At 32.9% G+C, this 23849-nt stretch overlaps 1 protein-coding gene across 2 annotated transcripts; it reads left to right on the top strand.

The window, feature by feature from the left end:
- The first annotated feature begins 5259 nt into the window (after positions 1 to 5259).
- On the top strand, positions 5260 to 13589 carry LOC122047500 (very-long-chain aldehyde decarbonylase GL1-11). 2 transcript variants are annotated; one of them, XM_042608843.1, is made up of 8 exons: positions 5319 to 5454; positions 8710 to 8909; positions 11536 to 11673; positions 11996 to 12141; positions 12358 to 12477; positions 12543 to 12755; positions 12842 to 12922; positions 13287 to 13589. In XM_042608843.1, the coding sequence occupies exons 4-8, from the start codon at positions 12077 to 12079 to the stop codon at positions 13351 to 13353; spliced, it is 546 nt and encodes a 181-aa protein (XP_042464777.1). In that variant the 5' UTR covers positions 5319 to 5454; positions 8710 to 8909; positions 11536 to 11673; positions 11996 to 12076; the 3' UTR covers positions 13354 to 13589. The 2 variants fall into 2 exon arrangements, with proteins under 2 accessions (XP_042464776.1, XP_042464777.1); XM_042608842.1 differs by lacking the exon at positions 8710 to 8909 and having other exon boundaries at positions 5260 to 5454.
- The last annotated feature ends 10260 nt before the right edge of the window (positions 13590 to 23849 follow it).

The following is a 23849-nucleotide window of genomic DNA, read 5'->3' as shown; positions in this document are numbered from 1 at the left end:
TTTGAAAACAGATCTACAAAGTCTTTGAGTAATTCCTTTTACTCAAAATATCAAAACAAAAACAGTCAATGAACACTGTAAATTGTGATATAAAAGATCAACGGGAACATTAATAATTTATCTTATTATGTCAAATATTTCTAAAATTAAATTCTATATACTCTATTTTTATTTTACTAAACTTAAAACTTTTCCTTTCTACTATTTTTTATTAATTCTAATTTAGAATTTACTTCTTCACGTATTTCATTTACTAAAATAATATCATCTATAAATAATATGCATTATGGTATTGTATCTTGAATGTGTGTAGTGTGTTTATTTATAATTAATATAAAAAGATAAAGACTTAGAGCTGATCTTTGATGTAATCTTATTTTTATTGGAAATACTTTAATTACTCTCGCTTGAAGTCTTTACTTTGGTTGTTATATTTTGGCATGTATCCTTAATTAGTTCTATATACGCTACATTAACAATTTTCTTTTATAGAATTATTCATATAATTTCTTTTAAGATTATATTAAGTATTTTTCTAAGTTAATGAATATCATGTGCAGATCTTATTTTTTTTCTTGATATTTTTTAATTAGTTGTCTAAGAAAATGTATAACTTCTATTATCGACCTTTCAGGCATGGATCCAAATTGATTTTCAATCGCCTTGGTCTCTTTCTTTAATTTTTTTATTATTTTTTTCTAAAATTTCATGGTATAATTCATTAGTTTAATACGCTTATAGTTTGTACAATTTTGTACGTCTTCTTTATTCGTATATAAGGGAACTAGGGTACTTATCCTACATTGATCAAATATTTTTTTCACTTTAAATATCATGTTAAATAATTTTGTAAGTTATTCAATATCTTATTTCCCTAGGCACTTTCATATATCTATCGGAATATCATCTGGCCTAACGATTTTTCCTTTGTGCATTCCATTTAAAGCTTGTTCTACTTTTAAAGTTTGAATTCTATGATAAAAATTTAAATTTCTACATTCATTTGACTTACTCAAATTACCTAAGTTAAGGTGGTCACCTAAACCTTCATTAAAAAGTTGATAGAAATACTTCTTCCACTGCTATTTTATTTCTCCATCGTTTATTAGTACCATATTACATTCATTTTTAATACATTTTATTTGGATAAAAACTCGTCTTTCTTTCTCTAACTTTAGTTATTTTATAAATATCTATTTTCCTTTATTTTATATCCAATTTTTGATATAATCATTTCAAAGTTTCATTCTTTGCTTCATTCACTACTTTTTAAATTTTTTTCTTGGCTATTATATATTTTTAAAAAAATTTCTCGTTCTTACAAATATATAATTTCTTATAAGCTATTCGTTTTTCTTTCACTTTTTCTTATACTTTTTCATTTAACCACAAAGATTCCTTATTTAGTGGTGCATGTCCCTTTGACTCATCGAGTATACTTTTAGCTACTATTTTCAATTTGGATATCATTTTATCTCATGTCATATTAGAGTTACCATATATTTCACTTAATATTTGTACTCCAACATTCTCCTTAAATATATTTTGCTTCTCATCCTTTAACTTTCACTACTTAATTTTAGAAGTCGTACATATTTTCTTTCTATTGATATTATACTTGAAGCGTATATTCAATTACTAACTTATGTAGGTAGTTAAACTTGCTCTAGGGATGATCTTGCAATCTTTATAAATCTTTCTATCTTTTTTTTAATCATAAGAAAATTAATTTATAATATATTATTCCCACTTTTGAATGTGACCAAGTGTTTTCTCTTTTCTTAAAAAATTTATTAATTAATATAAGGTTATATGCTATCACAAAGTCTAATATAATTTTCCCTTTTTCATTTCTTGTTCCAAACCAATAACCCTTATATACCTTCTCATATTCCTCATGTTTCACTTCGACATGCCCATTTAGATCATCTTCTAATAAAATTATTTCATTCAGTGGAATATTATGTAGTATTTTATCTAAGTCGTTCCAAAACTTTGATTTGGTAGATTCATCTAATCCTATTTGCGATGCATATATGCTAATTATGTTCATAGTTTCTTTCACCACTATTATTTTAAGGGCTATAATTCGATTCCTTTTTCTAACTACTTATATAACTTTATAATTTAACGAACTATCTACAATAATACTTACTCCATTTCTTGCTTTATTCTTTTCTGTGTACGATAACTTAAAATCTAAGTTCTCTATTATCTTACCTTCTCGCATACTCATTTTGTCTCTTATACACAAAAAAAAATATTAATTCTCCTTCTAATCATCGTATTTATTATCTCTATTGATTTATTATTGAGAGTTCCTATGTTCTATGTTTCAAATGGTAGACTATTAGTTTTCTTATTATATTTGTTCTCATCCAATGTATGGTGTGAGAATTCTTGCCCATTTAACACTACACCCAAGTTCTTAGGGAGATGTAGCGGTTCTGTCGATACATTACAGTCAAATTTTGCAACGTGAACTCTTGCATATTTAATACTATACTCGAGTTCTGGAGATGTAGCGATTCTTACCGAGACCTTACATTCAGATCTTGCAACGTGTTCCTTATAGGGAACAACCTAACATTAACACAATAGTTTAATGGATTCATTTCTTGAACATTTATTATAGTTTTAACACTGGCTGATAACCTAATATAATTATCTATCTTTATCTAAATTTAGGATCGATCATGACTGATTCATCATGGACATAATATTTTTAGAAATGATTTACTCCTAAAAATAGGAGTTACGTTTTTTTTACCTGATGGACAAACAAAGGTATAAATCTATTTACGGTTTTTTTTTATTTATGTTTAAATCAGACAAGTAATTTTTTTCATTCAATGTTTCAATATGCACAAGTATTCATGGCAGTCGCGATTGGTGTAATCGTGATTGATGACCTCGTGCGATGTCCTCTTCCTATTGGCAACCTTGTGAGGGCGCTACACGCAGCAAGAAGGAGGCGGTCCAACAAGCACGAGTGGATTTAGAGGTTGCTCGTGCTCGAAGGTCGCTTATGCTAGTGAACTCGGCCTCACGAGGGCGAGCATGAGTGACCTCCGAGGTCGCTTTGCTGGGCTGGTGGTAGCTCCGCGAGGGCGATTGCAAGGGACCTTCGGTCGACCGCGTGAGTGCAAGTGACCTTTGCCCGACAACGAGGTCGCTCACGATAAGAGGTAACTTTGGTCCCACCCTTCTCTTTTTTTTTTTTTTCTCTGTCCCCCTCACTCTTATTCTTTTTTATCTCATACTGGTTCTCGGGGTCATGGTTATGGTGCCACGGTATGATATTCAGGTTGTCTTCCAGACATTCACGGTTTGAACCCCAACTACGACATATTTACAGGATTTTTTCCTCCAAATGGAGGGCATAGTCAAAGGATGCTGGACTTTTGGGCTGGCCGCATGTGCACTTTCCGATTTACTAGGATTATCATTTTTTTTATCTTGAATTTATTTTTCCACCCTCAATTCCTTTCTTTCTCATTTCCATCTTTTAAAGTAAACATAACCCTGAGTATAAAAAATCAATAATATTATATATTTTAATATTTTTTACAAAATGATATAATTATATTTTGTTAATTAAATTTTAATAAAAATTAATTGAATATTCAAATAAAAATTGTTAATAGGAGTGTGGAGAGGTAATAAATAATGTTTATATAAATTCGTTAAATTTCTACAACCCTCCTTCAAAAATAAAAATTTAACATTTAAAAGTAAATAATGATATTATTTTCAAGACCTTATTTGATAGATAATAAAATTATAATTAGTAAAAATTTCAATTAAATCCAAATAACTTATTGAACCAATTAGGGTTAGGTTAATTAAAAAAATTTAGTTTTTTATTATAAAAAATTAGCTTATTTTTTGTTTATTCGATTCAATTTAAATTTTAAAAACTTTAAATTCAATTAAATCTATTAAATTAAATCGATATCACTATTATATCATCATGAATAGTTAATTACTGGTCCCCTCGGATGAGTTGGCGGGGGCGCTGAGGGCGAGCGTATTCGTCTTTTGCCACAAAGAATAATTAACTACTATAGTTAAGTCAACTAATATATTGATTATAGATTATATGTACATACAAAAGGTTTTGGAAGTAAATTATAGAATCAATTTATAATCTATCATCTCATGACACGCCAACTACATGAATAAGACAACTAATACGAAAGGAAGTAAATTATAGAATCAATTTATAATCTATCACCTCGTGACACCCAACTACATGAATAAAACAACTAATACGAAAGGAAGTAAATTATAGAATCAATTTATAATCTATCATCTTATGACACGCCAACTACATGAATAAGACAACTATTACTTCTTGCAAGTGTTGATTATTAAATTGGATAGTGAAATATATGTTTAATATCAATAGATTATTTTAAAAAATAATTAATCGAATTAATTAATTTTATATTGATTCAATTTGGATAAAAATTTTAATTAGTTTGGTTTTGATTTCTTCCTTTCAATTTTTTACCGAAGGTTTTCCCCTACTTTTAACACATTTTAAAAATATTTTCGATCACTTAAATTACTATTTTATTTTTAGCGCATTAAATAAAAAATAAAAATAGTATAATAATAATTATTTAGGACAATTTGTCAAAATCCGTCCCCTTAATTTTCAACTTCAACCTAACGCCTAAAATTCAAAATTCATGCGTAATCATTAATAATATAAATTTAAAAAAAAAATAATAAACTTTGATTTTAATGTTAATGGAATTGACAATACACTAACTACTGACCATCCGAAGAAGAGTATTCTAATTTCTAAGGTTAATGGAGAAAGCTTAAGAAGCATGTCCGCTAAAAGCCTAGCAACACACGATCACAATTTTATGTATTTAGCGGCCTGGCTGGCTTCATTTATTAGTCACTGTCAAGCATCATCGTCACAAAATAGACAACCACCCATGTTTCTACCACTCGGCTCTTTTGTTTTGCCCAAATAGCGACCCCTTACCTCGACAGTTTTATCAACAATCGCGTCTCTCAAGTCTCAACCGCACATTGTAATAGAAGCCTACACGTTTCGCACCTACGCGATGTGACTCGCGTTCCGCGTCTCCACACCCGCGTCGCCGTCATGGATATAGGTCGCGTAGGTTCTTTGGGCCCCCGACGTATGACGTATGAGCAAGTAATATGAAGGGTAGGCAAAGGAGTGAGAATATCTTGTGTGAATTATATGAGGAATCTTACGAGAGGAAAAGGGCCAAACAGGAGGCGGGAGTGACAGGCTGGGGTTTGTTTTTAGTCTGTTGCCTCGACTCTCTTTTTGAGTTTCGCCTTCGCACGTTCCGCCGATCGGATTCGGAGCGGAATCCCCCGGTCCGTCGATCTCTCGCGTCGGTGATCTGCTCCGCTCCGCTCCGATCCTTCATGGCGTCTCTCCTCGAATCGTGCTGGCTGGTATGGATTTCGCTATCGATGTGCATTGAATCTATCGGTTATTTAACAATGGAGATCGGTGCTGGTGAGGGTTTCCTTGGAAATGCCCTAAAGGGTCGTTTGTTTAATTTTCTCGCATTAGCGTTGGTTTATGGCTTCGGTTCTTCTTTGGTTTCTACGCTCGATGTTATGGAGGGCTCCCTTTGAGTCGATATTGTTTGTTCTCCAGCGTCATAGGTTGAGTCGGTGAAGACTTGTATACGCTAGTTGTACGCGGTACTTGTTTTATGACCGATTGCGTTTTTGTTGTTTGTTTGGGGTTTCTTCGATCTGTGGTCCAAAATGTTTGGATCTCCCAATTTGTTTTCCTTTCAAAATATTGTTTTTTAAAATAGACTATTAGATTTCTTATTATTATTTTTCCCTTTTAAATATTATAATTTAAAATAGGTCATTAGATTTATTATTATCTACCATTTCAAAATATTAGAATAGATAATTAGATTTATTAATAATTTTTATATTGACAAGACATTATTGTATACTTATATATAGGGATATTATGTAGTCTTTTGAGACAAACAATAAACTGATTCAATCAATTAATCAAATTACTTTGATGACTAGAGGTTGATCCCCTCGAAGTGATCATTATTGGAGGTTGTTCCCCTCGAAGTGATCATCTCATCCCTTTTCTTCCATTCTTTTCTATGTTTTTCCTAAGATATAACACGGGTTCCTATCTCGTAGGGCAACAAAGAAAAGCATGAATGTAAGAGGATGAGATGATCGCTTTGAGAGGATAAACCTCTGATAATCAAACTGATTTGATTAATTAATCACATTACTTTATTATTTATCAAAAGATTACATAATGTCTCTCTATATAAGTTATACAATAATGCCTTGTCAATATAAAATTACTAATAAATCTAATGCCCTATTTTAATATTTTGAAAGGGTAAATAATAATAAATCTATCGATCCATTCTAAATTCTAATATTATAAAAGTAGAAATTAATAACAAATCTAATAGCCTATTCTAAAGGATAATATTTTAAAGGAGTTATTTGAATATGCCTATTGGGGATAGTATCAAGTGAATCCTAACTAACGCATCATGCAAGAGGATCGGGCTCGTCTAGAACTATAAACTAGTCAAACCGAGTCAAACTTTGGAGTGTTCAAGCTTGTTTGATAAGGTAACCAAACCAAGCCAAGCCTAAAATGAATCAAGCCATTGAACTTATTGTTCAATCTTGGTTTAGTTTATTTTTTATGAGCTTGAGCTTGGTTCAAGCTTGACTTGAGCTTGATTCGTTTAGTTATTATCAAACTCTCAATTCAAGCTTTGTTTATTTAATTGATCTTGTGTGTATTAAATGAACATAAACAAATTCTTATCAAATCAAACACCAAGCTTGTTCATGAATATTCAGTTCATTTACAGCCCACTCGTCAATGAACTCACCAAGTTTATGGGGTTGTGACCTTGCTGGGATGCCCTAAACCCTATAAACAATGCTCTTGAATCCTTAACAAGTGGCCCAATAATGCAATAGAAAGAAAAACAATTAAAGAAAATAAATTAAATATTTATTCGAGGTTTGGTGCATCCATGAGAAAGGGAAAGAAACTAAAAACAAAACATTTGAGTTTGGCGTGTTTGCATCAGTTTTTTTTATCATTTGATAATATACTGTCAATTAATATTTTATATTTTAGTAATAAATATGCTACAATTATAATCCATATTAAGATTAATAGATATTTTTTTCTTAAAAAATATATTTTTGTATTTGTTATCAAGTCCAATTTATAGGAGTCTAAGTCCACTAATTAATATTTTGAATTGATATAATTTTTAATTTGACTTTAATGTATGATAATATTTTCTTTGAGTGATGTTGTTATCTTCTTCACTTTATCAATTTCATTCTAAGTTCCTAGGTGGGTCAATGATTTGATTTTGGTGCTATGTCAATTGATATTAGAGCCTAAGCCTAAGCCTAGTGATTGCTATTTAACTTTCTAACTTATTGAAATATAAGTTCAATTTTTAAATTGGAGGATAATCTAATTTTTGGAGAAATTCGAGCATCCGTATATGTATATTAATTTTGTCATAGGTTTTGTGAATCATCCTCATCATTACTGCCTTGATGTGACATGATTTCACCGAAGGCATGCATATCATTCTTGTCGTATACCAAACTCATTTGTTTCTTTATTTGTTGGAAAGGACAACCAAAAAGAAATTTCATAAAGTTGAAATGCAAAAAGACAAAAAAGTATATCGGTCTCTTTCTCATTAGAAGTGTTGTCTGACTAACACAAACAATGAAGAAGGATACTAAACAGAGTTAGTGAAGTAATTATTCTCTATGCTTAGAAATGAGATCCATAAAAAAGAAGCAACAACTTGTTTAATATTGAGCTCTCCTCAGTGGGGTAGAATAATGCACACAAGGAAATAAATAATTCAAAAAAGAAAATTTTGAAAGTAAATTAAAGATAGATTCTAGATTGACACATTTGTGATAAAAAGAAATTGAAAAATATTTATCATTGGCGCGTTTATAATAAATTGGAGATGTGATTTTTGTCATTTGGTAATTAGCATTTCTATTTTGTAATAAATAGGGAATGTTATAATACTTATTAAGATAAGTATATTTTCTTTAATTTAAAATATTTATTTTCACATTTACTATCGAGTTGAGTGTATAAACGAGGCCCATAGTCTTATACTTTAATCATGTTCGAATTAGTACAATTTCTAATTTAACTTCTCTGTGTGAATTTTTTCTCTTGGGAGGTTGTTATTGTCTTCACTTAATCAACTTTGTTTCAAGTTCCTATGTGGTTTGACGGTTTGATGTTGATGTTATGCCTATAATAATATAGATAACATTTTAAAACCTATTTAATATATTATTGCCAAGTTGAAATTTTACTTAGTTGATATATTTTGTAATTTGTTATATTTTTAAAAAAATAGTAGAAGAATTTTTAAAGGATGTTAGTTTTTTTTTTTTAAAGTCAATTAGAGCCTTGATTGGGATAAATTGAGTCATTATTTTATAAAAGATGTCTTATTGTCAATCTATAAAAGAGGGGTTACTCAAGTTTTGAAGAAGTTTTTGGAAATAATACAATTTCTCTTTTAATTCTCTTGGCGAGAATTCTTTTTATGGGAGATTTTCCTCTAGGTCACGTTTATTTTCTCTTCAAAATATATATCCCTTTCGCTTCATCAATTTCCTCCCTGGTAGGTGGAATGTTTGATGATTTGATTTTGATGTTGCATCAAAAGCCTTATTTGAATGGGGTTTGTGGCCGTACAAAATTGATCTCGCTGCATGATTTGGTCATTGGACAACCCAGTCTCCTGTAGAAGGCAAATCAGTTTCAAATAGAAAGTGCAATTTTCTCAGTATGGCCATGGATGGAACAGTTCGGTCGAACAACATAAGTCTGTCAATGTCTCATATTTGTTTGTCTTTTTTCAGTTTTTTCCCCCTAGTTTTCATTTGTCTTTTCTTCTTCATGTCATTTATGTTTCTTCCTTCGGCCCTGTGCAAATAAGGAGTTGTATTCTTAGCAATCAGTGATAGTGAAGTATCTCATCCTAGAAATTGATATGCAAATGGTACCAGAATTCGTGCAATTCCTCAAGAAAATGAGTAATTTGTACATTATTTTGGATTGTCACTTTTGAAACACTAGATCTGCCATTTAGATTTTTAGTTCGTATTCTCAATGCAAATTAGTATGAAGGGATCAAAATTCAGACCATCGAGAGATAATGCTAATTTTACAGGAACTAGTGTTGATTAAATATGTAAGATGTAGGAGCAATATTGATCACTGGATTGTTTTAGGATGCCCATTTTAATTTTCTATTTTGACTTCCCTCTTCATTGTATAAGGATAATGAGATGCTACTGTATTCATAAACATGTGCATAGGGGTATTAATGAGCTGACCAAACTTATCTGTGTAAGCTTAGTTATTTTTTTATTGAGCTTGTTCAAGATTATTTATTAAAAATCTTATTGAGCTCGAGCTGAACACAAGCTTTTTATTAAGCTCAACTAATAGCATTGTTGACCTCAAGGTAATGTAAAATGTTTATCTAATACATGAAACTTATATTATTTTCTTTTGTTTAACATCTTATCGATAATTTAAGATTCTATACTATATTTTATGAATTTGAATGAAAAAATTAAGAAATAAATTTATAATTAAAATTACACAAGTTAATGAATAAGTTTATTCATAAATTGTTCATGAACCTTGTTCATGAATGTTAACAAACCAAGCTCACCAGTATTCAAACTTGTTTTTTTATTATTAAACGAACATAAATAAGCTTTATCGAACTAACAACAAGCATATTATAGCCCTACTGGTGCATAATGACATTATGGTATTGTAGATTAATTTTACACTCTATGTTGAAACAAATTTCCTAGTTTTTTCTCAAGGGAATACTGGATCAACAGCAATATAATCAATTTTGTTGCAATATAGTGAGATTTGTGTATTTGTTATATGTTTTACAGTGTAGTGTTCGACTATTGATTAAGTGATTTATTGGTATCGTGTGCTGTCACATGTATTTTAGCTGGAGGTGCTTTATTTGCATTCCAGTTGAAATTTTTAAAATTTCTGTTCATTACTTTTTCATTAAGCTTAATTGATTTTGTTACTATAGAACTTTAGTATCAGCATTATTTGATCATAGGAGTGGTTATACTGAATGATTTTCAAGCTTATAATCTAAATCTAGTTAAAATAAGGTCTTATCATTATCACTGCCTCAACCACAAACCATCCTCTAATACAACACAGAAAAAAATGAATAACCAAAAAAGGAAATAAAGTTGGAGAAATGAACTGGAGAACTATCTGATATCTGCAAATAAATTTTAAATTTAATTTTATCATTTGGTAATCTAGGGATTGTTGTATTTTATGAATTTAATTTTAGAGTCTAGCGTGTTTTTCTAATTTGGGTTATTTATTTCTCCATTTAGTTTAGAGTTGAGTATATTGAAAAATTTCAGAGTCCTTGTAATTGTCATCTTCTAGTCAATATTGATTTTCCATTTGCATTTTCTTTGTGAGAGTTTGTTGTTCATTTGCCGTGCTACATCAAGTGGTATCAGTGTTAACACCTTAACATAGTTTGGTTCTATACCTCCTCCGATTGATGTTTTGTCCCTTTCTCATCCTCAACATCCTGCTTCCTACCACCTCCTCCTAGTATACTTGTTCGCCATAGCTAGATTCCCTCTCTCCCCCAATATCGTTCTTGCTTCTTGTGTGCATCATGTTCACCACAACCATCTCCTTCTGCTACATCCACTGTTCAATCACCTTCTTTGGCCAGCCAGATTCACTGCCGGTGCCTCCTCTTGCCAGCCTATATACTCACTCCTTGCCATCAATATGCGTCCAAGCTTTTGCTCTCTAGCACGGATCATTCACTTTGAAAAACTGTGAGATTTGTATGTGTCATTTGACCGATGTGCTACATCATATAGGTGCATACTCTAGGGGAAAAAACCCCTCCCACCTCCTAGATAACTTGGTGGTCAGCTATAAACTGACCTTGTGATTTACCTTCCTTCATAGGAGCACCTAGGGTGAACGTAATCACTTTTTGCTACAATAATGATCTCTACAACAGGTTTTCAGTAGTTGCTATGATGCTTATATAGGATTGCATACCTTCTAAATTCAACAGATAATATTAATTATTAAATGATTCATATCAACTTTTAAGAATATGACTTGGAATTTGCATTGTCGGTCTTCATGTGGTTTAGGTTTGGTTCATGTTCAATGTCGTCACTTGACATTTCTAGGTGGATACATTTCCTGATTTAACCTGTTAGTTACATACCTTTCTTAATAGGGTGCTCTCTTTTTATTATGACCAAGAAGGTTTTACCTTTCTAATGTAAATCCCATTTCCTTTATTTGCTGATAAAAATAAAAGAGCTTCTATTAGATTCATTCTAGTATTGAAAACTATTATTCTCCAATTGTACAATTTTTACCTTATAAGTTTGCTTGGTGGTATGCAGTATCTTATTACACATTTCAGTGAGTTCCAGTTGGCAACTATTGGATCCTTCTTAATTCATGAAAGCGTCTTCTTCTTGTCTGGTCTTCCATCTATATATTTTGAAAGGTCAGGGATTTTCAGCAAATACAAAATTCAGGTTTGTCATCTTGAACTGCTACAATGTGCATCATAGAGTTCATTTAATGTTAATGGATAGTTAGATACCTTTAAGCATGAGCCTCATTTAATTCTTTTGTTTATTCTGACATTATTTTATGATATAAAATTTGTATCATATAAATGGCATTGAGGTATATGCAACTGCCAAACGTTTTGTTCATAAAGATACTCTTTGCCTGGACACTAATATATTTAGGTTATTAGATGAGTTTGAAAAAATTAGTCTTTGTTTTTTATTATTTATTACTGATATTCCTGCTTGATTTTACATATTAATTGGCTCTACTATTACTTCTCAGAAAAAGGTCAACACTCCAGAAGCACAAAGGAGATGCATTTTGCGCCTAATTTTATACCATTTATGCGTCAACTTACCTGTTATGCTCCTTTCCTATCCTACTTTCAGACTCATGGGTCTAAGAAGTAGTCTTCCATTGCCACACTGGTAAATTGCATCTTCCCATTACAAATTTACAAGGCTACATAAATACAATTGAGTCTTAATATCACTGTGAATGAAAACTCAGCATATTCTTGAAATTTTGTTATGTATTATGCTTAAAAATCTTTTGAACTGGGCCCTTAATTGACTCCATATATGTCGGTTCACTTCTGTGCTTTCATTCTGAAAAGCTTTTCGTCATACTTAATTTCCTTGTAGGAGTGTTATTGTCTCTCAAATTATTTTCTACTTCATCTTGGAGGATTTTGTGTTCTACTGGGGGCACAGAATACTGCACACCAAATGGCTATATAAGCACGTCCACAGTGTGCATCACGAGTAAGTCAAATGTCTTCAGCTAAGATTTGCTTGAGCGGCCTGTCTAACACGTATCGTCTTTGCAGGCATGCTACACCTTTTGGGCTGACATCCGAGTATGCTCATCCCGCCGAAATCTTATTCCTTGGCTTTGCCACAATCCTGGGACCAGCCTTAACTGGCCCTCACCTCTTCACACTGTGGTTATGGATGATAGTGAGAGTCATCGAAACTGTTGAGGCACACAGTGGATACGATTTTCCATGGAGCCCTTCAAATTTCTTGCCCTTGTATGGAGGGTGAGCAGCATGATGTCAGCATGCTTGTGAGAAATTCTTGGATGCTATGCTTTGCTAATCCGTATCTATTGATTGTTCTTTTGCAGTGCTGAATTCCATGACTATCATCACCGTGTGCTTTATACAAAGTCAGGCAATTATGCGTCTACTTTCGTTTACATGGACTGGTGGGTACAGCTTCCTCTCGTACACAATGTTTGATGAATTGGATAAAGCAGCAAATCAAACAGCTTCAGTCAAAACTTCCTCTAGTAAAATAACTGAACAAATTAACATACTTTGTTTGTTATCAAGTAGTATAATATTGGTTACTGATTTCATCCATTTTTTTTTTGATTTGATGGGGCATCTTAACTGATGCAATCATCTTTTCTTTTTTCCTTGATTAATGTGGTCACAATTGGATAGGACCATGAACATATCGTTTAGAAACTTGAGTGAAAATAACATCTTTTTATCTGTTGCAATAATTTGTGCACTTGCATCACTAGTAAAATATTCATTTTGTTGTAATTTTTTTTTCCTTTGTAGGTTGTTTGGTACCGATAGAGACTATCGGAAGATGAAGGCTCTCGAGGAAGAAGGAAGGAAATACTGAGTACGGTAGTATATTCGAACAACCCAAGTCTGTCTGGTAGGCATCACCTGAAATCTGGAAGGTACACAGACATCTTCACATTGTAATAAGCACTAGAGTATTTGACGAAAACAAATCTTTAAGATTGAATGCCTTGCCTACAGTGATTCTTCTTTTTGTCGCTTGAATTTGCTGAGCTGATTAGAATTGGTTGTGACACCTTTACGCTTTACACTGGATTGGTGCTTGTTGAACTTTGGAATGTTGTCGATGCATTTTTTTTTACCTGTAAATCGCCGAGTTACATTTTAGAATATTAGCAGTGGACAAATTCTATTTGATATGCTCATGCTTAAATTGTTTGTTTGGGAGCCAACAGATTCTTAACAAGGACAGGCAAGATGAACTTGCAACTGGGATAAACGTTAAGGACAACTATCTTGTTCATTTGATTTGTATTGAATAAAATCGCTTTCATTTATTTCAAATATTAGAACATACAATTATACCCGTAACAACAAGTCTTGTCCTATTAAGTAAGTGAGTTTGGTTATTTGAATCTTTATGATTTTATTTTTTATGATTTTATGATTTATATTTAAATAAATTTTATTTTATTTTATTATTATTAATCTAGTATTTGTTTATTATTTAAGTATATATTTGTACCATTTTAATCGTATCTCTCATAATTTTTTATAATTTTAATTTTCTCTTTAATGTTTTTAGTTTTTATTTGGCCATCCTTTATGTATATATATTTATCTTAATATTTTTATTTCTACAACTCTTATATTTTGTTTAAGTATTTAAGTAACTTAATGTTCAATTCTATATAATACACTGGGTTTAACTGTTTGTTAAAATTTTTCTTTATATTTTAAAATTATTTTACGATGATGTAGAACACAGTCATGTTCTCTATTTTCTTCCAAATACGAGAACATACTGAATCATTTATTTAGTATTAAAAATAACATAACAGTTAATTTTCATTACATTTCGTGGATTGAACGAATGTTGACCGAAAGTCTTAGGATGCAAAATTTAATATATTAAATACCTATTCAAAAGAAATAAGTATATTGATGGTAGAAGTTTGTCTGATCGCTCACCATTATTTTAGACAATTTGTTGAATGTTTTGCTACGTGAAATTGAGCATCTTCACGTTTTTATTCTTAATCCAAGTTTAATTAGACATAGTCAATAGTACTCAGGATTACTATTAAAAAAATATATATATATATATAAAAGATAGTTGGAGCATGTTCAAATCAAGTTTCTTATTATTAGGATTATGAATTCTTATAGATACATCCCCTATGATAATTTTTCATCATCCGACTCAACAAGAATAAAAGGATTAATATATATATATATATATATATATATATATATATATATATATATATATATATATATATATATATATATATATAGACACACAGACCACTACAAAAAAATTCAGCATTAGAGACGGAAAATTTCGTCGCTATTCCGTCGCTAAACTAGTTTAGCGACTGATTAGCGACGGAATCATTGCGTCGATACAAATTGTGTCGCTGGCTATATTTAGAGACGGAATATAAATTCAGTATCTAATTAGAGACGGAATATATATTCCGTCTCTAAAATATTAGAGACGGGAATTTAATCATCAGTCGCTAACAATAAAATCCTCTCTCTGATTTGATTAAAATTATGTCTCTAATTAGAGACGGAACGTTTAAATTCCGTCTCTAATTAGAGACGGAATTTAAATGTTCCGTCTCTAATTAGAGACGGAACGTAAATATTCCGTCTCTAATTAGAGACGGAACTTAAATATTCCGTCACAAGGCATCGACATTTCAAACAATTTCAGGACAATCAGCGACGGAAAATTAAAGTTCCGTCGCTAGATATCGTTATAACAGTATTTTCCATGGTGAAATTAGAGACGGAATTTTAAAATTCCGTCTCTAATACCTGGAGATTTCAGCAGCACATTTATGTTCCTATAGTTATCATTGTTTACATTTTATAATAATCTAAACCATCACATACAAACAACACAAAACTCACCAAATAACAATACATTCATACAAAAAACTTTATCCAAGCACAAAACAATAATCCAAGCACAAAATTTAAACTAAACATCCAATCACAAAACATAGATAAATATCCAAACATCTCCAACCATAAACACCTGATTGTATAGTACTACAACATCTGAAATTGAAAATCACAATACAACATCATCTAGCAAAGAAAATCCAATCCTAAGCTAGCAAGTAGTAATCAATCCTGCAAAAATGTTAATACGATAGATTACTAATAAAACAAAGAATAAACTAATTCACAATTATGAGTAACATATTAAATTTAATATTATGAATTTATTTTACATACCTGAAAGCTAGTTTGGTTATATGATGATGGTGTTGTATAGGCATCAACGTTCCTGAAAAGATATAATACAATGTTAGACATAGTTTCATTAGTGAAAAAAAACTTAAAAAGTTAAACATCAAGATACCTATCACAATCTATGGATCAGGAGGATTATTAGGGTCTTGAGTCTCCCGAGAGACAAAACGATGCGGCGTTGCACTCATTTGATCCAAGAAGGCCTGCATATCCCGCCCAATTTTCTCAAGATCCAATCGGGATTGCCGCTCTACTCGAAATTCAGCCTCCAAGGTCGAGAGTCGAGTCTTCAAATCTGCGTTTTCCTGTTCTAAGACGTCTACTCTAGCAGATGATTCGGATGCACTCGATGATGTGCTGGGACGACCCCTGGCCCTAGGAGCCATCGCTTGATCATATACAACTCTCGCCTGAGCCCCAAGACCATATAGGGTGGAGGTCTTTTTCCTTCCACCAACCACATCATAATAAATTTCATTTATCTGGTCAGTGGATAAAGTCTGCTCCTCACCTCCCTCTAAACTAGGCTGAGACGCCTGTGCAACCCTAGCAGCAATTTCTTCCTATTTACATTAAAAAAAAGTATTGTCAGATATTTACTAAAATGATAGATAATCATTGTTAATAGTTATATATATTCAAGTGTAGAATCTTACGTCTAATGCCGATGATCGACGATCTATAAAGTTGCCATCTTTTGACTTGTGTGTCTTGGTAAATATCTCCCAACAAGTAGGAGGTCACTGTAGATCATGTTCCTGAATATTAAAGAATGTAAATAATTCCATTGATATAGTCTAGGTACAAAACTCTTATAGAATTTTAAAATTGGAAACTAACCAAGTCTAAGGCATGCTCGACGATCGATCGGGATCCAGCGATATGTTTTGTTGCTCCAGTACTAGGGCCAGCCAGCTCACTCTTTTTATTGGCTCGAGCTTTCATTGCATTTTCCTGCCATCTGTCTGCAGCCCAAATGGCTCGCCATGCATCCCAAATGTTCTCAGGTACATAGGATGGTTTTATTCCCTTTTGTCTTGCTTTATATAGCATGTCTTTGTATAGTTTGGCACAAGCTGCGTTCCAGGTAGCATAAAATTCTGCCTCGTGCTGTCTCCCAAGTATATCTTTTCTGCAATAATACATTCACAAATTATTATAAAAAACATAACAAAATCATGATAATTAAATTGGCTTACCAAAAACTCATCGTAATAAAATTGCTTCATATCTGGGTCTACCCGCTTCCATGTAGTACCAGCGGGACTAAATCGCTCTTTAAATTTCGAGGTAATGTATGCAGCTACTCTATGACCATCTGGGGTAAAACTGCATTTAACAAATAAAATAAACCAAATATGTTAAAAAAATAGATGCAGCGAATAAGACTAATAACACCAATACTTACCAACCCCCGATAATCCGTAGAACAATCTGGCCACCAGCATCAGACATGTCTATATCTGCAAAATTACATTATAACACATACGCATGCACACTAGGTTTAATCAAACAAATAATAATGACTAATAGAGTAAGAGAAGTGATATAACTATGAATATTTAGATCTAAAATTTAACTGAACAATGCTTAATCTGGATATATAACAATTTTAATCATTAACATTTTGGAGATCTTCCTCACTAGACTCTGTATGTTCAATAAGCTCCTCACTGCTGGATATTTCTCCATCATCTATCTCCTCATAAGGTACATTAACATCTACAAGTAATTGAGATGTTGATTGAATCTGAGAATCTACTGAATATATCTCTACTGTATCATTTTGAAATGCATCGTGGTTTTGGTACACGATAGAGTTGGGCATTTCTATAGTAGAGCGTGGCTTTGTTCGGTAAACTGCTAACCATTCACTAGCTCTTCTCCTCTTTGTGGGATATTCAAGATAGAAAACCTGCCCCGCTTGTATCACAAAAATGAAAGGTTCATACTTGTTGAAGCTTTTGTTTGCATTTACCTCAACTAAATTGTAGTTTGGATGTATTCTGGTACCTGTTCTTGGAGTCGGATCATACCAAGAACATTTAAATAACACACATCTTTTGATGGGTAAAGCAGGATATTCAACTTCTATGATTTCTTCAAGTCTCCCATAATAATCAAACTCAGAATTATTGTTGTTGATAGATCCTTTCACACAAACACCCGAATTGAAAGTTAGTCTGCATGAATCCTGTTGTGTTACGTGAAATTTAAAACCATTAACATAGTAGCTAGAGTAGACTACTATCTTACGGAGAGGTCCTAATGCAAGATTGATTATCCTGGAATCTTGCACATTTGATATTCTTCGATCAGACACCTATAACAATAGTAGAATATAAAATAAGCCTATGATAATTTAATATGGATGTAAGAAATTAAAACTATCCTCTAACTTACATAGATTTGAAACCATAATGCAAATTCCGTCTCTAACTTTTCAGCTATCTCACTTGCACAAATTGATGGATTTTGTACTTGTAGTTGTTGTTCATACAAGCTGGAAAATAAGCTAATTTTTAGAAAATGACAGTATCGGGAAACAACTTTTTTTTTGGATAAATGTTTGATTCCAGAAGTCAACTTACTTTATATAGGGTTTGACTTCATCACAGTTTAAGAGTATGTATGTCCTCGCAGCATGATATTCTTGTGGAGTTAACCATCTAGAAATAGATGCTCCCATTGGCTTGCTAGGAAACTTGAAAATAGAAAGCATAGATGAATCTATAGGTTGTGCATCATCTGAATTTCTAGGACACTTGCGATGTCTGGTTTTTACATTATCAGCAAAATAATAGGAGCAGAATGAGGATGCTTCTTCAACCAGATAAACATTACAAATTGACCCCTCAACTCTAGCTTTGTTACGAACATTATTCTTTAATTTCCTTAAAAACCGTTCAAATGGATACATCTATCTGTACTGGACAGGACCAGCTATTCGTGCCTCGTATGCTAAATGTACTGGTAGATGTTCCATTGAATCAAAAAAATTGGGTGGAAAAATACGTTCAAACTTACATAGTATGAGAGGAATGTCTGTTTCTAGTCGAAGAATATCATCCATCATAATACACCTCACAGTCAAATCTCTAAAATATAGACTCAATTATGTGAGTGCTTGCCAAACATTTTGAGGAAGTAAGTCATGAAAAGCTACTAGAATAAGTCTTTGCATGAATACATGACAGTCATGACTCTTCATTCCAAACATCTTTAACCTGTTCATATCCACGCATCGAGCCATATTCGAGGCATACCCATCTGGGAATTTGATTTCTTTCAACCAATTACATAAAACTTGTTTACTGTCTTTGTCCAATGTATAACAAGCCTTTGGGAATTTATTGGTTGTTTCATCCTGATGCAACTCTGGTCTGCTAACTAGTTCTTTTAATTCCTCGCGTGATTTTGCAGTGTCTTTAGTTTTTCCATGCACATTCATCACAGTGTTAAAAATATTATCAAAGAAATTTTTCTCAATGTGCATTACATCTAAATTATGTCGAATAAGTAGATACTTCCAATATGGTAGTTCCCAAAAAATACTCCTTTTCTTCCAACCACACTTGCACTGCCTAACGATGTATTTATTTATCTCATCAGAATTAGTCTCAGCTACTGGTAGAAAACCATAACTGTCTATTTGGTCAAGGATTTCTTCACCTGACTTGATTGTTGGAGGAAGTTTTCTAACTACAACATTCCTAATGAAAATTTTCTTATTTCGCCTGAAAGGGTGGTCAACTGGTAAAAATTTACGATGATTATCAAACCAAGATACCTTCCCACTGCAGGGTAATGAAAATGCATCAGACTCTGTCATGCAATGTGGGCATGCTAATTTACCAGACGTGCTCCATCCTGACAACATTGAGTATGCTGGAAAATCACTGATCGTCCATAATAATGCAGCATGCAATCTAAAATTAGTTTTACTTGCAACATCATAAGTTACTGACCCTATATTCCATAAATCATTCAACTCGACAATCAGAGGTTGCAAAAAAATATCAATCTTCTCTTTTGGATTAGTTGGCCCTGGAATAAGTACAGTAAGGAACATGACTTCATCTTTCATACACATCCATGGTGGTAAGTTATAAGGTGTTATTATAACGGGTCAAGATGAATATTGCTGTCCAGACTGACCAAAAGGTTGAAATCCATCTGTAGAAAGTCAGAGTCTCACATTACGTGGCTCCATTGCAAATGAGGGAAATATTGTATTAAGATGTTTCCATGCAGGCGAGTCACAAGGATGACACATTATACCTTCTTCGTGTACATGCTCATGATGCCACCTCATGTAGCTTGCTGTTGCAGTAGATGCGTATAAGCGTTGGAGTCTAGCAGTTAACGGGAAATAATACATAACTTTCCATGAAACCTTTTTATTTTTCTTCCCTGGAATTTGACTACTATGCTTATAACGAGGGTGAGTACAGATTCTGCATTCAATCAGTTCACTGTCTTCTTTCCAAAATATCATGCAGTTATTAATGCAACAATCAATCCTCTCTACCATACCGGCAAACCTAAACCTCTCACCAATTTTTTTGTATTGTAGAAGCTATCAGGCATTATGTTATCAGCAGGAAGTAACTCAGACATCAATTGACAGATGTCATCGTAACATCTTTCTGAAAAATGATGCTCTGCCTTTATGTTCAATAATCTTGCAGTAGCTGATAATTGAGAATGACCAGACGGAATCCCTTCCCACACTTCTCTTTCACTAGCCTTTAACATGTCATACATTTGTTGAACTTCAAGTGTTGGTACATCATCTATATTTGAATGATCAACAGCATTAATAGCGTCATAAACCATTGATTGCATTGTATTCTCATTAGATGATGATTCCCCTAAAGGAGTTGTGCCTGATGATGAAGCATCCGAGGTTCCAATACGGTGAGACAAATAAGGCTCTCTATGACAGTACCAGTTGTAGTAATTTGGAACAAATCCTTTTTTACATAGATGTACTTTGACAGTATCCTCGTCATGAAAAGCTTTATTTCTACATTTGGAATGATTACACGGACAACGTAACATGACACCATCCATACATTCTGGATGACTCTTCGCAAAGTTCACAAACTCTTCAACTCCAGCATAATAGTCATCTCAGATAAATCCATTTTCTAATCTATTGTACATCCAATCTTTGTTCAAGTACATTGAAACTTGTAGGTAAAAGAAGGAACCCCCGAATGGGAAAAGATTGCAAACGAGGCTGCAAGGACAATTCCTGGAAGGGAAAATGGAGGGAATTGTGACATCAAAAATCTAAGTACAGGCTCAAAAGTGTATCTTCTAGTATTAGTGGAAGGAGCAAATACAAGTACAAGTGATATGCACTTTTCGCAAGGAGATGGTGAAATCACATTTTGTGGAGCAATACAAATGAGTGGATTCCTATAACTCAAGTAGCTATTCAAACTCTCAGTTGCATTCTTGTTTATATGATTCTACATATACATGATTTCAATAAGCATCAAATATGAAATCATAAAAGAAAATTTAACCAAAAGCAAGAAATATGGTAGAAATGAGTACAGCTGTTGAACATAACCATTGAGCAAAACTGGCATGTGATGAATTCCAAAAAAGCTTGAAGAATAAATTTCCCATTGGCACAATGGCACATTAAGAATACTCAAAGGCAAGCATGTAAGGAGATAATCATTAGTATCTTCATAGCTTAGTCAACTTAGAGTGTTAAGAGTGTTTACTCTTATCAGTAAACAAATATTTTCATATCGATGAGTGCTGGCCGTAATGCTTTTGTGATATGCATTTGTAAGTGTTTCAATACATTTGAAAACAACCATGGTGAAAAAAAACAATTAATGTGTGAAGAATATGAATTAGTAACTACTTCAAATTTATACTGAGACTAAAACATTGTTAGTATCTTTAAAGGCGGACATTGTTTTTACTGACTTGTAATATGTAGGTGTGAGACCATAAGAGGTGGCACAACAAAAAAAAGTAAAAAAAGGAATTGTGGTACTAGATTAATAACTTAGTAAGTATGCAATTAATAGAATAGAGGTACTAAGTATGCAATTAATAGAATAGAGGACCAACCAATATCATACCATGAATACAAAATATTAAGTATATAATTAAGAAGTTGTCCTTAACTACTAAGTCCATGCTAAGAGTCCATTTGGCAAGAAATCAAAATTCTTAAAGAAACTGGCTTTAAGAACCCAGTAAGAGGCATGTTTCACAAGTAAGAACCATGCCACCGTTTCACAAGCAAGAAATCAAAATTCTTAAAGTCCATGCTAAGAGTAGGTATGTTTCACAAGAAATCAATTATTCTAACCTAAAACTACAAGTAAGAACCTAGTAAGAGGCATAAAAGTTCTCCAAATCTCCATTTGGCAATCAACATACAAAGAAAGCAATTCTCCAAATCAAAATTCTCTAAACATGCTTAAAGAGAGACATTCAAATTAAATGAGATATAAAAATTACCAGAGGAGTAAACTAGCTTAAAGAAATTGACTTAAAACTAAACCTAGCAAAATCAAATGAGGAGATTACCGATCACACTTCTGGCAAGGACTTGGGAAGGAGACGAGCTGCTGCGGAGAGGAGATGAAAGCACCGCTGCGTTCTGTGGAGAGGAGAAGGAGACGAGTGAGAAGAGAAACCAAGGTGGCACCGATGAGAAGAGAAGAAGCGCAGAGGAGAGGAGAAGGAGGCGATGGCGTAGCTTGCTGCGAACTAACCGAGAGGGAATTGAGAAGGAGACGAGCCGCTGCGGAGAGGAGATGAAAGCCGCGAGGGATCGCCGACGAGAACACAACGCGCGCAGAGAGGAACGCGAGGGTTCTGTTCTGTGCCCTAAATCGCGACATTAGCGACGGAACTTTATTTTCCGTCGCTAGTTAGCGACGGAACTTATAGTTCCGTCGCTAATTCTTCGCTGTCTAATATAATTTCATCCCTAATTAGAGACGGAATCAAAATATCTGTCTCTATTTAGAGACGGATAATTTATTTCCGTCGCTAATATTTACGGATTCAATTTTTTTCAAATTTAAAACGACCAAAATTCTCTAATTAGAGACGAAATTATACTTCCGTCTCTAATTAGAGACGGAATTATACTTCCGTCTCTAATTAGAGACGGAACTATACTTCCGTCTCTAATTTCGTCGCTAAATGCTATTTTTTTTGTTGTGGACGTATCTATCATATATATATATATATTTTTAATAGAGTTAGGCGTATTCATTTTAATTAATTCAGTTCTTATAGGTAAATGTGGTAAAAAGCGAAATCATTCGCCCCCAGCGTCCTCACCGCATCCGACCCCAGGTCATCATGAGAGAGGTAAATCACGACAGCCGGGAGGACAAATGGTGATGGGATGAGTTACACAGGGTCTAGAGATTTATACTATGACAGCCTTACGGCTCAATCCTGCGACCTCATGTGGTAAACATATCACCACTTATCATCTCGAATGACCCGTGGAGTCTAGTTCTTATAGATAAATGCTCAATATCTAAGTAGGCTAATAAATTTGATCATGATCAAATGGTTTTAGATTGTCTTATGCCTATTTATTTGTGTTTACTCCCCACAACACCTCGATTTTTTTATATATAAAGTATATATTTACTTGTTACTAATAAAGTCTAGTCTATGTTCTTCCTCTATTTCGCTCCGATAGTATATGGATCGGGATCGATAGAGGAAATGAATATATTTCTATACTATAAATAAGGATGTGTAATAAATATAACATTAAATTATACAACATCATTTATTTTATTCTATAGGATCTTACACAGCTGGTTCATGTATAACATCATTATCATAGAAAAGGCTCTTCTCAAACGAACGGACAAGGATTTCAGATGTGGAGTGAGAAGCATTAGAAGCATTTCATTCTTGTAATTTTCTCCTCTTATTGGAGCTACACAAACAAAGAGTTGCTGCCTCGAATCTATCCAAAGGAGCTACGCAAAGAGTTGCCGCCTAGAATGATGCTATTGGCTTTAGTTCCTTTTTTTAACTTGTTCGGTTAGACGTTGAGGAAATGAAAGAGCGTCTCTTCTCTTTTATCTT

This window comes from Zingiber officinale, chromosome 2B, assembly GCF_018446385.1.
Source record: "Zingiber officinale cultivar Zhangliang chromosome 2B, Zo_v1.1, whole genome shotgun sequence".
NCBI lineage: Eukaryota > Viridiplantae > Streptophyta > Magnoliopsida > Zingiberales > Zingiberaceae > Zingiber > Zingiber officinale.
Note: the sequence above shows the minus strand (reverse complement) of the source record. Positions and strands in the feature narration are given on the sequence as shown.

What these genes read in the sequence shown, in the direction of transcription:
- LOC122047500 (XM_042608842.1), top strand. Translation starts at nt 5,425, where the DNA reads ATGGCGTCTCTCCTCGAATCGTGCTGGCTG. An exon ending in AGTCTTCCATTGCCACACTG is followed by an intron (nt 12,142 to 12,357) that starts GTAAATTGCATC and finishes ATTTCCTTGTAG; the next exon opens with GAGTGTTATTGTCTCTCAAA. An exon ending in TTCTTGCCCTTGTATGGAGG is followed by an intron (nt 12,756 to 12,841) that starts GTGAGCAGCATG and finishes GTTCTTTTGCAG; the next exon opens with TGCTGAATTCCATGACTATC.